This window comes from Perissodus microlepis, chromosome 5 (genome assembly GCF_051167445.1).
Source record: "Perissodus microlepis isolate ML-2025 ecotype Zambia chromosome 5, ASM5116744v1, whole genome shotgun sequence".
NCBI lineage: Eukaryota > Metazoa > Chordata > Actinopteri > Cichliformes > Cichlidae > Perissodus > Perissodus microlepis.
In genome coordinates, this window is record NC_140465.1 from 12,268,262 (window position 1) to 12,280,465 (window position 12,204).

Sequence of the window (12,204 nt, forward strand, 5' to 3'; positions counted from 1 at the left end):
TAGGAGTGGCACCCAGTGTGGTCCCGTCTGCTTCAAGGTTCAATGTGTCATTTGTTCAGAGATGGTCTTTTGCATACCTTGGTTGTAAAAAATGGCTATTTAAGTTACTTTTTTCATCCTATCAGCTCAAAGCAGTTTGGTCATTGTCCTCTAACTTTTGGCATCAACCAGGAATTTTCACCCAGAGAACTGCAGCTCACTGGATATTTTCTTTTTTTTTTTTTTGAACCATTCTCTGTAAACTCTAGAGATGGTTGTGTGTTAAATCCCAGTAGATCAGCACTTTCTGACATATTCAGACCAGCCCATCTGGTACTATGCCAGATTCAAAGTCAATTAAGTCATCCTTTATGCTCCATTCTGATTCTCAATTTGAACTTCAGGAGGCCGTCTTGACCACATGCCTAAATGCACTTTTTTTATGCAGTTTCAGTGTCAATGCAATTGATTAATTAGATAACAAGCAGTTGAAAAGGTGTGCCTAAAAAGTGTTGGTTGACTTCATATATAGTATTGTTTCAATTGTGTTTTACAAATCCTTTTGCTCTTGTCATTTTTTTTTTCCAAATAAAAATGTGTCTATTCTTTTGAAATTGCACATAAAGGAAAAATTTGGACGCAATTTCTGTTGGGAACTGGATGAAGAGAAAGGTAAAGAAAGCGGTAGAAGACTGGAGAGTGGAGAGCAAGATAGCTGGGTGGGGCCAATAGTGCTGAGTGAGACTGATCTCTGTTCATTCTCTTGGCTGGCAGTCAGAGCTTGTGCCCACTATAGGATCATGGTCAGGATGGCAGCACGGGCAGAGAGCTGGGCAGCGCTTGCCAGTGTGCCAGGGACAGAGGGCAAGCCTATTGAGAAGCAGTGTGATGGACACAATGGGTGCGACAGACTTGCTGCATCAACAGGCTTTTTGCTGCTGTGGCTAGAAATAAACCATAAATACCCCCACTGGCATCCACCAACCGCTCACCAGGCCTCCACACAGATCCTCACTCAGTCACAGACAGAAAGGGCAAAGAAAAGAAAGAGGGAAGACGGAAAACGTGGCTTGTACGGGGTGCATTGAAGCACAAGCCATCAAGGTAAAGAAAAAAAAAAAAGAAAAAGGGAAAAAGAACCAAGATAATTATTTTCCCTTTTTTTGTCTTCTCTCAAGAACCTCTTCTTTGTGGATCCAGAGGGATTATTAATGTACTATTCTAACAGATACAAGTAAGATTTGTGTAAGCTAAACAAAAGTTTGCAGGTTACTTCCTGATTGATTTCTGAACAACAAGATTAGGTGAATCTAAAGCTGTATTATGCAATCCAATCTTGCAGGAAACCTTTTTTTTCATGCATAAAGTCAATAGCTCATATCTCATAATTTTTATTTGAATCTTTATTTTGTATATCAGGTGTATGTATTTAATCTAACACTAAGCAATGTAATTGTTGTGCTTTGTAGACTAAAAATGACAGACCAGCAGGGAACCCCAGACCAGCTGCCTGCAGAAAAGGGCCAAGGAGGGGCTGGAGCAACATATAAGGTACCAGATTTAACAAGAGGGACTTTTCTGTTAAACAAGCTCAAAAAGACCACGGGCTTATGGACTGCATCATTCAACTCCACCTGTCCCTGTTTTGCAGCTGGTGGTTTTTGAGTATGAGAACTTTCGTGGAAAAAAGGTGGAGCTGTCTGGTGAATGTAAAGATGTGATGGAGAAGACACAAAGGGTTGGTTCAGTCATTGTGGAGTCGGGACCGTGAGTGACTCAGTTACCCTTCCTTCATTTTCACTGCATGTAGATCCTATTTTGTAGCTGTTCCCTTTGCTTTCAACAAATGTGTGCAATTATATGTCTTGCTTATTTTCCATGTTGTCAGATGGGTAGGGTTTGAGCGTCCAAGTTTTGCTGGAGAGCTGTTTGTGCTGGAGAAGGGAGAGTATCCTCGTTGGAGCACCTGGACCAACTGCCAGAGTAGCTACAGCCTGAGCTCCTTTAGGCCTCTGAAAGTGGTATGTACTTGAAATGAAATGAACCTCAGACATTTTGTGATTTCGCAACGGTTGATGTTAAACATGTGGAAATATACTGTTTTCTGCAGGACAGTGCAGATCACAAGTTACATCTGTTTGAGAATGCTGGCTTTGAAGGCAGAAAAATGGAGATTGTTGATGATGATGTCCCCAGTCTGTGGGCTCATGGTTTCCAAGACCGTGTGGCCAGTGCTAAGGCTGTCAATGGAACGTAAGTTTCACCATTCGCAGTCTCTCACTACAATGATTTCCACTTATCAGAACTGAAGCCATGAAATGTAAGATAGAAGTGCATTTGTGCAAAATGATATTAAATTTGTGTAACAATCACTGTCCCAGAAATGTGATACTGTTTCTCTTCCTCATGAAGGTGGGTAGGATACATGTATCCAGGTTACAGAGGGCGCCAGTATGTGTTTGAGCAAGGAGACTTCAAGCACTGGAATGATTGGGGAGCCACTGCACCTCAGATCCAGTCCGTCCGACGTGTGCGGGACATGCAGTGGCATAAGAAAGGGTGCTATATTGCCCCTGCCCCCGCCCCTGCCCCAGCTCCTGGTCCAGCCCCAGCCCCAGCTCCAGCCCCTGCCCCTACACCACCCAATCCCAATCCTAACCCTACTCCCAACCCCAAATCCCAAACTCAGCCCGAAGCTTAAACTCCCACCTCTGACACCTTCCACAGAAACTGGTGAATGCTGAAGGCAGCTGGCCAGTCCTTAGTCTCTCATTATTAAAGCTCTTTATTGGTTTAGGCTAACTGACCAAGCAGTTTTGGAAAACTGGAACTGAAAAAATTAACCATGCATCTCTGTTGGAAATAAAAGTTTTGGCCCTGATTCTGGTTATTTGTAAATTATTCCATGCCATTTATTTTGTATAAATTAATACATGGGATTGGAGTGAGAGTGTTAAAACGATCTGTGCATTAGACAAACAACTTATAAGTATATTAAAATTAAGTAAACAATAATTCAGACCAGAAAGAAATAATTATCAACTATTAGTAATTGGCATTAGAAGGGTGCGTGATGTGAGAAAAAAAAAGCGTTGTTTTTTTTGTGACACTAGAAATCCTTGCTACGCCACCACTGATTAACCTGTTATTCTTTTTCAATTATTTAGTCACTGTCGACCTGATGTTTGGTTCTTCTGAGTCTTTGAGTCTAGTCAGGCCCCGTTTCTTTTTAACTCTGGGGCATTGTAATTAATGCTCATAAAATTTTTGCTATTTTTATACATTATTTTTTTACTATTAGGCACTTGTTAGATTGTAAACTAACTGATATTTATGGCGTGTTTTGTTGATAAAAACACGATCATCCCCCTCTTCAGAACCTTTCTCAGCGTTCCTTGGTGTGCTCAACTCTCATTGGTTAACAACTGCATTTATGCCCGCCCACATAAAATGGAACATCCAATCAGAACCAAGATTCATTCACCAAGCTCGTGAGCTGGGCGGGCAACGCGCAAAATTTGAAAGTTGACCGGAAACAGGGTGACTGTGTAGAAAATAGTGTGCTCTTAAGCACATAAATATGCCTATATAACTTAAAAAGAGTATAATAGCTACCTAAATGACTAGCTGGTGAGTAATTTCCTAACAGACCGCTTTAATTTTATTCATATGTCAAGTGTGTTTCGTCTTTAATGTTCTGTTTTATAAGCTAAGTTAGAAAGCGAACGTTACCCACCGTTAGCTTAGCGCGCTAAAGGGGGGCATGTTGTTGACACCAAGTGACAGCTTTTCCTTGGTCTGTAGGTATCAATATTTCGTTAATGCCCTGGATTTAAATCTCGACTTGCTACCTGCTTTTATGCTGTGAAGAGACCATGCTGAAGTTTAAATACGTGAGTCAGGGAAACCTGAAAACACCGTCTTCCTCTGCTGACCCTATCACTAGCCGCAGCTCACGACTCAACCAGCTGTTTCAGGTAAAGTAATGGATCAGCTTAGGTGTAGTCTCGATCTCTTAAAATTCAGTTTAAATACATCCCGAATAGCAGTCTCCTGTGAATTCCACTTTTCTTGTTTGTGTATTGTTTTCAGGGACGACTGAGTCTGTGTGGGGAGCAGGGAGGATGCACTTTAGGTCGGGAAGAGTTTCTGGAGGCTTTGCTGCTTCTCTACCAAGAGTGCACTTCCCCAGAACTTATGAAGATACATCATGTGGCAAACTTCGTCAATAAATGTAAGCATACATTTTAAATATGAGCAAGATTTGTTTGTTTTATTTATCAGTCATATCCGTTTTAACAAAACCTGATTATATCAACTGATGAAATTGATTAAGAGCAGTTATATTCGTGATGCACAGTTTTAAAATGCTCTTTAGCATACTACAAGGCCTATGCCTTTTTTGTAATATCTGTAAGGTGGACTTTGATAATTCTACTAAGAGTATGTTGCTGTTGCTCTAGTTAGAATAAGGTGTTTAGCTCATAGTTTGCATTCAATAAAATGTCTTAAAGGTTTTACTTCAAATTTTGAAGCCATAAAGGGTGAAAAAGTTGTTTGTGCTGTGCTGAGCTGAGCTGTTTGTGCTTTTTGAAACAGTTTCCGAAGTTGTCTCGGAGCTGCGGGCCCTACAGCCCGGGCTTCAAGACTTTGACCTGCATGCAGTGGTGGGTCGGGGTCGTTTTGCTGAAGTCCGAGTTGTCCGGGAGAAGGCTACTGGAGGTGTTTGTGCACTTAAAGTCATGAAGAAGACAGTTTTACGCACTCAAGAAAATGTAAGTTTCGTCCTCTAAGAACTACATCGTACCAGAGAGTTTTGATATCCATATCTGGGACACAAAAAGGAAATTTTGGTAGTTTGCTATTTATTTGTTAATAGTTTTTTCCAGAAGAAGAAGTGAGAGTAATAAAATAAATGTATGCTGGTTCCATTTAAAGTTGTGTGAAAAAGAAAGTTTTAAGGATTCCATTGTAGCAGTCTTGTGCACTTAACAGTTTTGTAGCTTTACAACGTTGCTTCTGTTTGCAGAGGTTTGTGAAAATTAGTTTATGCACAGCAAATAAATGTCTGGGTTCCTCTAGACATTTCAGTCTAGTTGAGGACTGGACCATTGCAACACCTTGATTCTTTTCTTTTTCAGTCATTCGGTTGCAGATTTGTTGCTGTGCTTGGGGTCATTGTTACATTACATGACCTAGTTTGGGTGTAGCTTTAGCTTTTGGACAGATGTCCTTACTCTCAGTCTTCAATACTTTGGCATACAGAGGAGTTCATAGCTACTTCCCACTGCAAGCACCCCAGGTACTGTGGGTGGAATACAAGCCCAAATCATCAGCCTCTAGAACTCTCTTTGAGGCATTTTTGTTGATATGCTGTCTTTGATGTTCACCAGTTGTGGTGCTGTGCATTATAGCCAAGCATCTCCACTTTCGTCTTGTCTCTCTCAAGGATATTGCTCTTGAAATCTTGTGGTTTGTTCAGATTCAACTTTGCAAACCTAAACTGAGCTACCATCTTCTTTTTAGAGGGACATTTTCAAATAAGACATACTGCTTCACTCTTTTTTTTTTTTTTTAGTTGTGTTGTTACAAACTTTAACATGTTAACTCGAGCCTGAGATGTAGCCCTTTTGTTTTGTTTTGTTTTTTGCAATTTCTTTGAATATTGGGCTATCTGACCTTTGGATTACTTTGTTGAACTTGTTTTTGCAGAGGTGGTCACATTTGCTGGTGATCAGCAGCATCTGCCTGCTACTTACCCTCTTAATTCCTACACAATAAGGGTGTACTTCACTGAAAAAAAATTTCTTTTTCTCAAGACTGTAGCTTTTGTTTCAGGATTTCTTTGAATACGCTGTCATAGATTAGTGGAACAAATGCCCATTATTAATGTTTAATTAATGTTTATAATACCACCTGTGGTTTGCTCACTACCACAAGGAGAAACCCTATAAAACGGGTAGATTTAGAGTTCGTCTAATGGGAGTGGAAAGGTTCATGTACTTGAGATGGATTTCTGTCAGAATGAAATTCACTGAGAAGAATCATGTAATAATAGCATTTATTGAAAAGTATTTATTTAATTATTTTAACACAGAGACAACAATTCACTCTCATATTCAGACCTATGAGCAATTTAGAAACACCAGTTAACCTGGATGCATGTGATGGATAATTATTTTATCATTTTTTTGTTATAATAGTCCTCCATTAGAATGATTTCCTCAGGAGTATTGAAGTGTATGAAGAATAAGGGTCTTGAATTTTTCATTTTCACATTTACTACACAAGTACTGTTAACTGTGTCTCAGCTACTTGGTGTTCCAAATTTGTAGTCCTAAAAAAGTCCACTGGAGAGTGCTGTAGGGCTAAGCACAACAAATGTCACTTGGATCCAATATTTCACAGCTGTGCTCTCTGGCATATGACTAATCGGGCAGATCTCCGTCAGAATAGTACATGAGCTGTGACACAAAGGGAGCTGAAGAATGAACAGTTTTAATGAACAAGAAATGTCTTCTTCGTGCCACCTGTGACAGTTTTGTGTAATTTAGACTCATCTGTCGCTTATAAAAAGAGGGAACAAGAACTGAAGCTAGACGAGAAAGGCAAGAATTCTAATCACCAGAAAAAGTAGATTTTTGCACAGTTTTATCTGAAATAAAATGCAATTACATTTAACTCACATTCAGTTTCTTAATATGGAAGTTTCTGTGATTCAGGCACATCTGTTTATATGGCCATTATACTAATCACAGTATATATTTGTATTGCTTACATTTCAAACAGTATAACTGCTCATTGCTCACCTTCTAACTCTTCAAAGGTGATTTTTCATGAAGAGGAGCGGAGGATCTTGGCTCTGAACAGTAGTCCCTGGATCCCACAGCTGCTGTATGCCTTCCAGGATAAAGATCATGTTTACCTGGTGAGACTGCAGCACATGTTTCTTTTTTTTTTCTTTTCTTTTTTATCTTAATGATGAATTGAAATGACTAGTTTGCTAATTTTTTCTGAATCAAAAGAATATTTTAAGGATCTTTTGTAACACACAGAGAAAATGGCACACACACAACATACTGTACTTACTAATACAATATTTGTGCTATATTTGATGTATAAAGCAAAGGCCTTGTATTTTGTAGTGTAGGCCTCGATGTAGTGTTAGTCCCAGTGTTACAAAATAGTACTGACCGTATAGTGACTTCATAGCTGGTCATAGTAGATAGCTGCCCTTCCCTGAGCCCGGTTCTGCCGGAGGTGTCTTCCTGTTAAAAGTGAGTTTTTCCTTCCTACTGTTCCATAGTGTTTGCTCAGAGTGGGTTGTTTGACTGTTGGGTTTCTGTATATATATAGTAGGGTCTTTACCTTGCAATATAAAGGCCCTTGAAGCAACTCCTGTTGTGATTTGGTGCTATGAAACAAAAAATTGAGTTGGTATGACCTATTGGCTTTCACTCAAAGTATCATAAGCACACTGTGTATTCCCCCAAACTCTAAAATTATACTGTGGGGAAAATGGCTAGACTCAGAAGTAAAACAAACACCCACACTATACATGAACCCTAGAAATACAATCATCAAAATTTGCCTATTGTTACCTGCTTTCTATGTTTGATTTTCAAAATTTGACCAACAAAACTGGCAGTCACTCAAAGTGGCATGTGAAGGAGGAATTATAAAATGACCAATCTGTTTGTACAAGAAAAATATTTTGTTGCATTTTGTAGCAGGGGAAAAAAAGGTTTCATCCTTAAGAAGTCGTTATTTTTGCCATCAGTACGTTCCACAGTGACCAGGATTTTTTCATGATAAATCACATCATTCATTACTGACTCCTCCTGTGGCTTTTTAGATGCTGTGAGCAATCTTTGGGTTTAGTTTTGCTTGAAATTAAAAGCTTACTGCAACTAACAAAACAGCATCACATTTTTTAAGCTATCACTGTGAAAAATAAGGAGGGAAATCAGGAACTGAACTTACTGTTTACCATTTAAAACACTCAGTGAATGTATACTCTTTATGCTGCATTATTGTATGAGTAACTAATTAAAGGGGGAAACGTATCCCTTTAATAATGCAATCTTAGCACTTTGTCAGTTACAGTTAGCTGTTAAACTTACAATGAATCTGTATTTTTCCTTATGATCAAGGCTGTCTTAGGTAGTAGAAAAGAGTGCAGTCAGTGTCTTGTGCAGCTGGGCCTTATATTTTATCCTGCCCATTTTTTATTTTTTTTTTAATTTTATTTTTTTTCTTTCACCATCTATATACGTTCCTTTATGTCCCCTGCATATTTGTTTCAATTCTTCCTCCTCTTTTTTTCTCTCCCCCTCTGTCTCTCTGCTCCCTAACTGAGCATGGAGGAAAATACAAAGCATCCATCTTTATCTGTGTGTCAGAGAGGCACCCAGTCTCCCTGTTGCTAGGTAACACTGGAGAATGCTCCCGTTCATTGAGACTCGCTGACCATTCATGTGCATGGGCTTTGCCTGTTTATGGCTGTATGGCTTTAAACATATAGCTCAAATCAACTTGGCACAGCACCTTTTATTTCAGTGTGCAGACAGCAGGAAAAAAAAAAGAATTTTAGGCAACGTTAACCAAGGCTGATTTATTTTTCCAAACTTTCAAAACTACATGTCTTCAAATGAGCTATGTTATGGTTGCAGTATGTTGCTTTGACTTAAATGTGTCTTCTTTCATCCTATGATCATTCATTCTAGGCTACACTGGGATTATGCATTTATTCTTGACATATTTTTAGCAATTGAACAGGAATACTTTGACTGCAGTATCATAGATAAATCAGCAATAGTACCCGGTGTTATATAACTGAATCTATAATGAGGAGAACCACCCTATAAGCTTATGCTGAGCAGAGCTTTGATGTAAGCTCAAACACATGGCCCTACACTTGTTGCTTTGTTTTTCCTTCTAAATATAGACACATTTAGAGGCGTTCTTAAAGCTTTTACAGCCTTCAACAACAACACACAATCCTTCAAATGCTATGCACTGGTTATAGTCTTATCCTGCCAGTTCCTCACTTTACACACATATGCTTTCAGGCGATGGAGTACTTGCCAGGCGGTGACCTGATGTCTCTCCTAAACCGATATGAGGATCAGTTTGATGAGTCCATGGCTCGATTTTATTTGGCTGAGCTGGTAGAGGCCATTCATGCTGTCCACCAGTTGGGCTACGTCCACAGGTAAAATACCCGCTACGAAATCCAACCTGTTATTGATAGAGGATTAGCCAAGTAAGACTTAACAGTAAAACATGATCAATGAAGGAGTGGCAGTGTTCCCGTAGAATGGGTTTCTCGACTTCCAGGTCTATATTAAAAATGTTTTTCTTTTGTTTTCATTGAAAAGCCCACAATAACCGGATCCTGTACATGAGAATTGTTATCACTTTAACTAATTTAATGTAGAGTGTGATGGCAAATGTTATAAAAACGCTTTGGAGTTTGCAAATGTCTCCGTTATGCTTGGAGCAGTAGAGCATTTTACAGTACTCAGACAGCAAACAGCTCTGTAAAAGCCGTATCAAATTTCTATTAAACTATCCACTTACAGAGATGTCAAACCAGAGAATATTCTCATTGATCGGACTGGTCATATTAAGCTGGCTGACTTTGGATCAGCTGCCAGGCTGACTGCTAACAAAACGGTAAGTCGAATATAGCTTTGCTATATGTATTAACTTCACTGTTCTTCACAATGACATTACAGAGTTTCTGTTATGTTTTCCCAGGTGGCCACTTCCACAGTGCCTGTCGGAACCCAGGACTTTCTTTCCCCTGAAGTCCTGACAGCCATGAATGGGGGTTCTAACAGCACCTATGGAGTTGAGTGTGATTGGTGGTCCCTTGGGGTCATTGCCTATGAGATGATTTATGCCCGGTCACCTTTTTCTGAAGCCACTTCGACCAAGACTATCTACAACATCCTTAACTTCCAGGTGCTGACATTGTCATTGTTTATGTATTCAATCTCTATAACAGATCAGACACAAACGGTCTAATCAGTATTCCTGTTACGGTCAGTAATATATGCAGTCTAATTTAGGCAATATTTAATCAATCTATAAAATATTTATTCAGTTCTTGTTCAATTTTTTTTTGCCTACAGCGTTGCTTAAAGTTTCCAGTGGAGCCACGTACCAGTAAGCAGTTTGTAGACTTGGTACAGAGCTTACTTTGTGGTGCAAAGGAGCGACTGGGTTTTCAGGGACTCCACTGTCACTCTTTCTTCTCCAGCGTCGACTGGAACAACTTGCGACAAGGTGAGGAGATTCCTCTCCCTTGAGACTCCTCTGCAATCTTTTTAGTGGACATGCTCAATTTCACTTGAAATGACACATTCTTGTTGTAATTGTGTTACGACACAGTTGATATATTACTAGTTGTCAAATTCTAATGCTCGGGTTTCTTTTTTTATTCTTTTATATATAAACAAAAAAACAACAACCCAAACCCCACCCAACAACATCTAGTCTACGTCTGTGTGTGTTCAGGGGGTGAGCTCATAGACAACAATAGCGTTGGTGTTGTCTATAGTAAAATAATGAGATTCTGTGCGCTGTTGGCAGTAAGCCATGTTTTTTTTTTTTTGTTTTTTTTCCTCTGAGGAAGGGAAGGCAGACCGTTAAGATCTGCGACTCATCTGTTTCTCAACAGATGCAGCACGCATCGTTTACGCAGGCGACACCAGACATGCTCTTTGTAGCGTTTGTTAAATGTTATTGTTGTCAGTGAGCTTCACAGTTTCCCCTGACTGGCCATTGGAAAACACACCCATAACACTCAAATTAATAGATAATTTCAGTGAAGCATGGTCACATTGAAGAGGCACATGCCTACAGTGCTACTGTAATTCACAAGTGTATCTGCAGGGGTGATCGGTGTTTGTTTTGGCTCTACCAAATAGGTATTTTCTGCAGATGACCCCCCCCCCCCCCCCCATTATAAAGTAATTATATAACATTACTATGCCCATGGTTTCCTCTTAGCACTGACATCTGTTTGTCTATGATAAAGTGTTTAGATTGATAGTTTTTCTTTATTTATTTTTCTCTTTGTTAATTGATTTTGTTTGAGTAGTAGCAAAAAAACCCTCAAAATACATATATGTACAAATGTCTGCATTAAAAATATCATCCTTGTTTATTCACAACTGAGCACGGATAGAGCTTTATGCATCAGCTTTGGGTCCAGCTGATTAGCTTGCTCTGCTGCAGTGAGAGAGTGAGTGAGCATGTGTGTATGAGAGAGCGCGAAAGAGAGGAGGGAGGGACAGAGGCAGCATGTGCATCAACGCGCGACTTACTGCTCTCTAGGCTCCCACCGCTCTCCGCTCTCTATTCCTCCTCCCTTCCTTTCTCTCCCCTTTCTCCTTGTGTTTTTTTTTTATTTTTATTTTTTTTTTTTTTTTTTACATTTTTTGTTTTTAAGTACCTTGTTCATAGCGGCTTCCTTTTTCCCTTGCCCTCTCTCTTATTCCCACCTCTCATGCTCTTCCCCTGCAGTTCTCCCGCCTTTCGTTCCTGCGTTGCATGCTGAAGATGACACCTCTAATTTTGAGGAGCCGGAGCAGGCAGCCCCCTGGCCAGCCTCAGCAGCCCAGCAAGGAGCTCTGCCGGCGGGCTTCCAGGGCCAGGATCTGCCTTTTCTAGGCTGGTTCTTCAGCAGAGCGTTGATACTGTTGGCCAAAACTGAGTAAGTGGTACCTGTTTACTAGTCATTGTTGGGATCATTCAAAGTAGACTAAAGCCTGTTTTTCCTTTAGACGATGCAGAGACCTTTTGCATGCACCTTTCTAATACCTTTTGTTGGTTAAAGACCCCATGCTAGTACTGAATGCTGTTCTGCCATTAGTCTCCTCATTACCACGGCAACAATTTCCAGGTAGCCTTGTTTCAGGTGACCTAGCATGGTGCCCAGGGCAGTTGGTATTGTCCCTGTCATTAGTGTTGTGCCTGTTGGGGCCAAAAAGGGTTTGGCTATATGCTGTGTCAGACAAGGAATGAGAAAAGGGAGGGATCCCCCTGTTCTGTGGTGCTCTCTCCTACTGACTTCTTGTTTTTGTACCTTCAGATCACACGTAAGTGATCCAGTGCGCAGATAGATCAAATGAATGGCTCAGAGGATGTTAGCTGGTGTTATCTTGCCATCGACTGATTGGTATGCGGCTGAGTGTGCCGATGAGGTTTGCTGAG

The 12,204-nt window shown here is 40.1% G+C and overlaps 2 protein-coding genes across 8 annotated transcripts in view; both read left to right on the forward strand.

The window, feature by feature from the left end:
- Window positions 1-580: 580 nt before the first annotated feature.
- On the forward strand, window positions 581-2,788 carry crybb3 (crystallin, beta B3). Its single transcript, XM_084927215.1, has 6 exons — window positions 581-1,083; window positions 1,449-1,530; window positions 1,631-1,746; window positions 1,868-2,000; window positions 2,090-2,232; window positions 2,392-2,788. Exons 2-6 carry the CDS (start codon window positions 1,456-1,458, stop codon window positions 2,678-2,680), a joined length of 756 nt encoding a protein of 251 aa, XP_084783341.1. The 5' UTR covers window positions 581-1,083; window positions 1,449-1,455; the 3' UTR covers window positions 2,681-2,788.
- A 715-nt stretch (window positions 2,789-3,503) lies between these two features.
- cita (citron rho-interacting serine/threonine kinase a) overlaps window positions 3,504-12,204 on the forward strand; it is a 37,975-nt gene continuing 29,274 nt past the window's right edge. For all 7 annotated transcript variants that reach the window (XM_084927904.1, XM_084927907.1, XM_084927906.1 and 4 more), the window contains exons 1-10: window positions 3,504-3,609; window positions 3,784-3,956; window positions 4,072-4,213; window positions 4,579-4,754; window positions 6,806-6,907; window positions 9,051-9,193; window positions 9,564-9,657; window positions 9,742-9,948; window positions 10,119-10,272; window positions 11,515-11,704. In XM_084927904.1, the coding sequence (XP_084784030.1) occupies window positions 3,855-3,956; window positions 4,072-4,213; window positions 4,579-4,754; window positions 6,806-6,907; window positions 9,051-9,193; window positions 9,564-9,657; window positions 9,742-9,948; window positions 10,119-10,272; window positions 11,515-11,704 (1,310 nt within the window). In that variant the 5' untranslated portion in view covers window positions 3,504-3,609; window positions 3,784-3,854. The remainder of the gene's footprint in view (window positions 3,610-3,783; window positions 3,957-4,071; window positions 4,214-4,578; window positions 4,755-6,805; window positions 6,908-9,050; window positions 9,194-9,563; window positions 9,658-9,741; window positions 9,949-10,118; window positions 10,273-11,514; window positions 11,705-12,204) is intronic.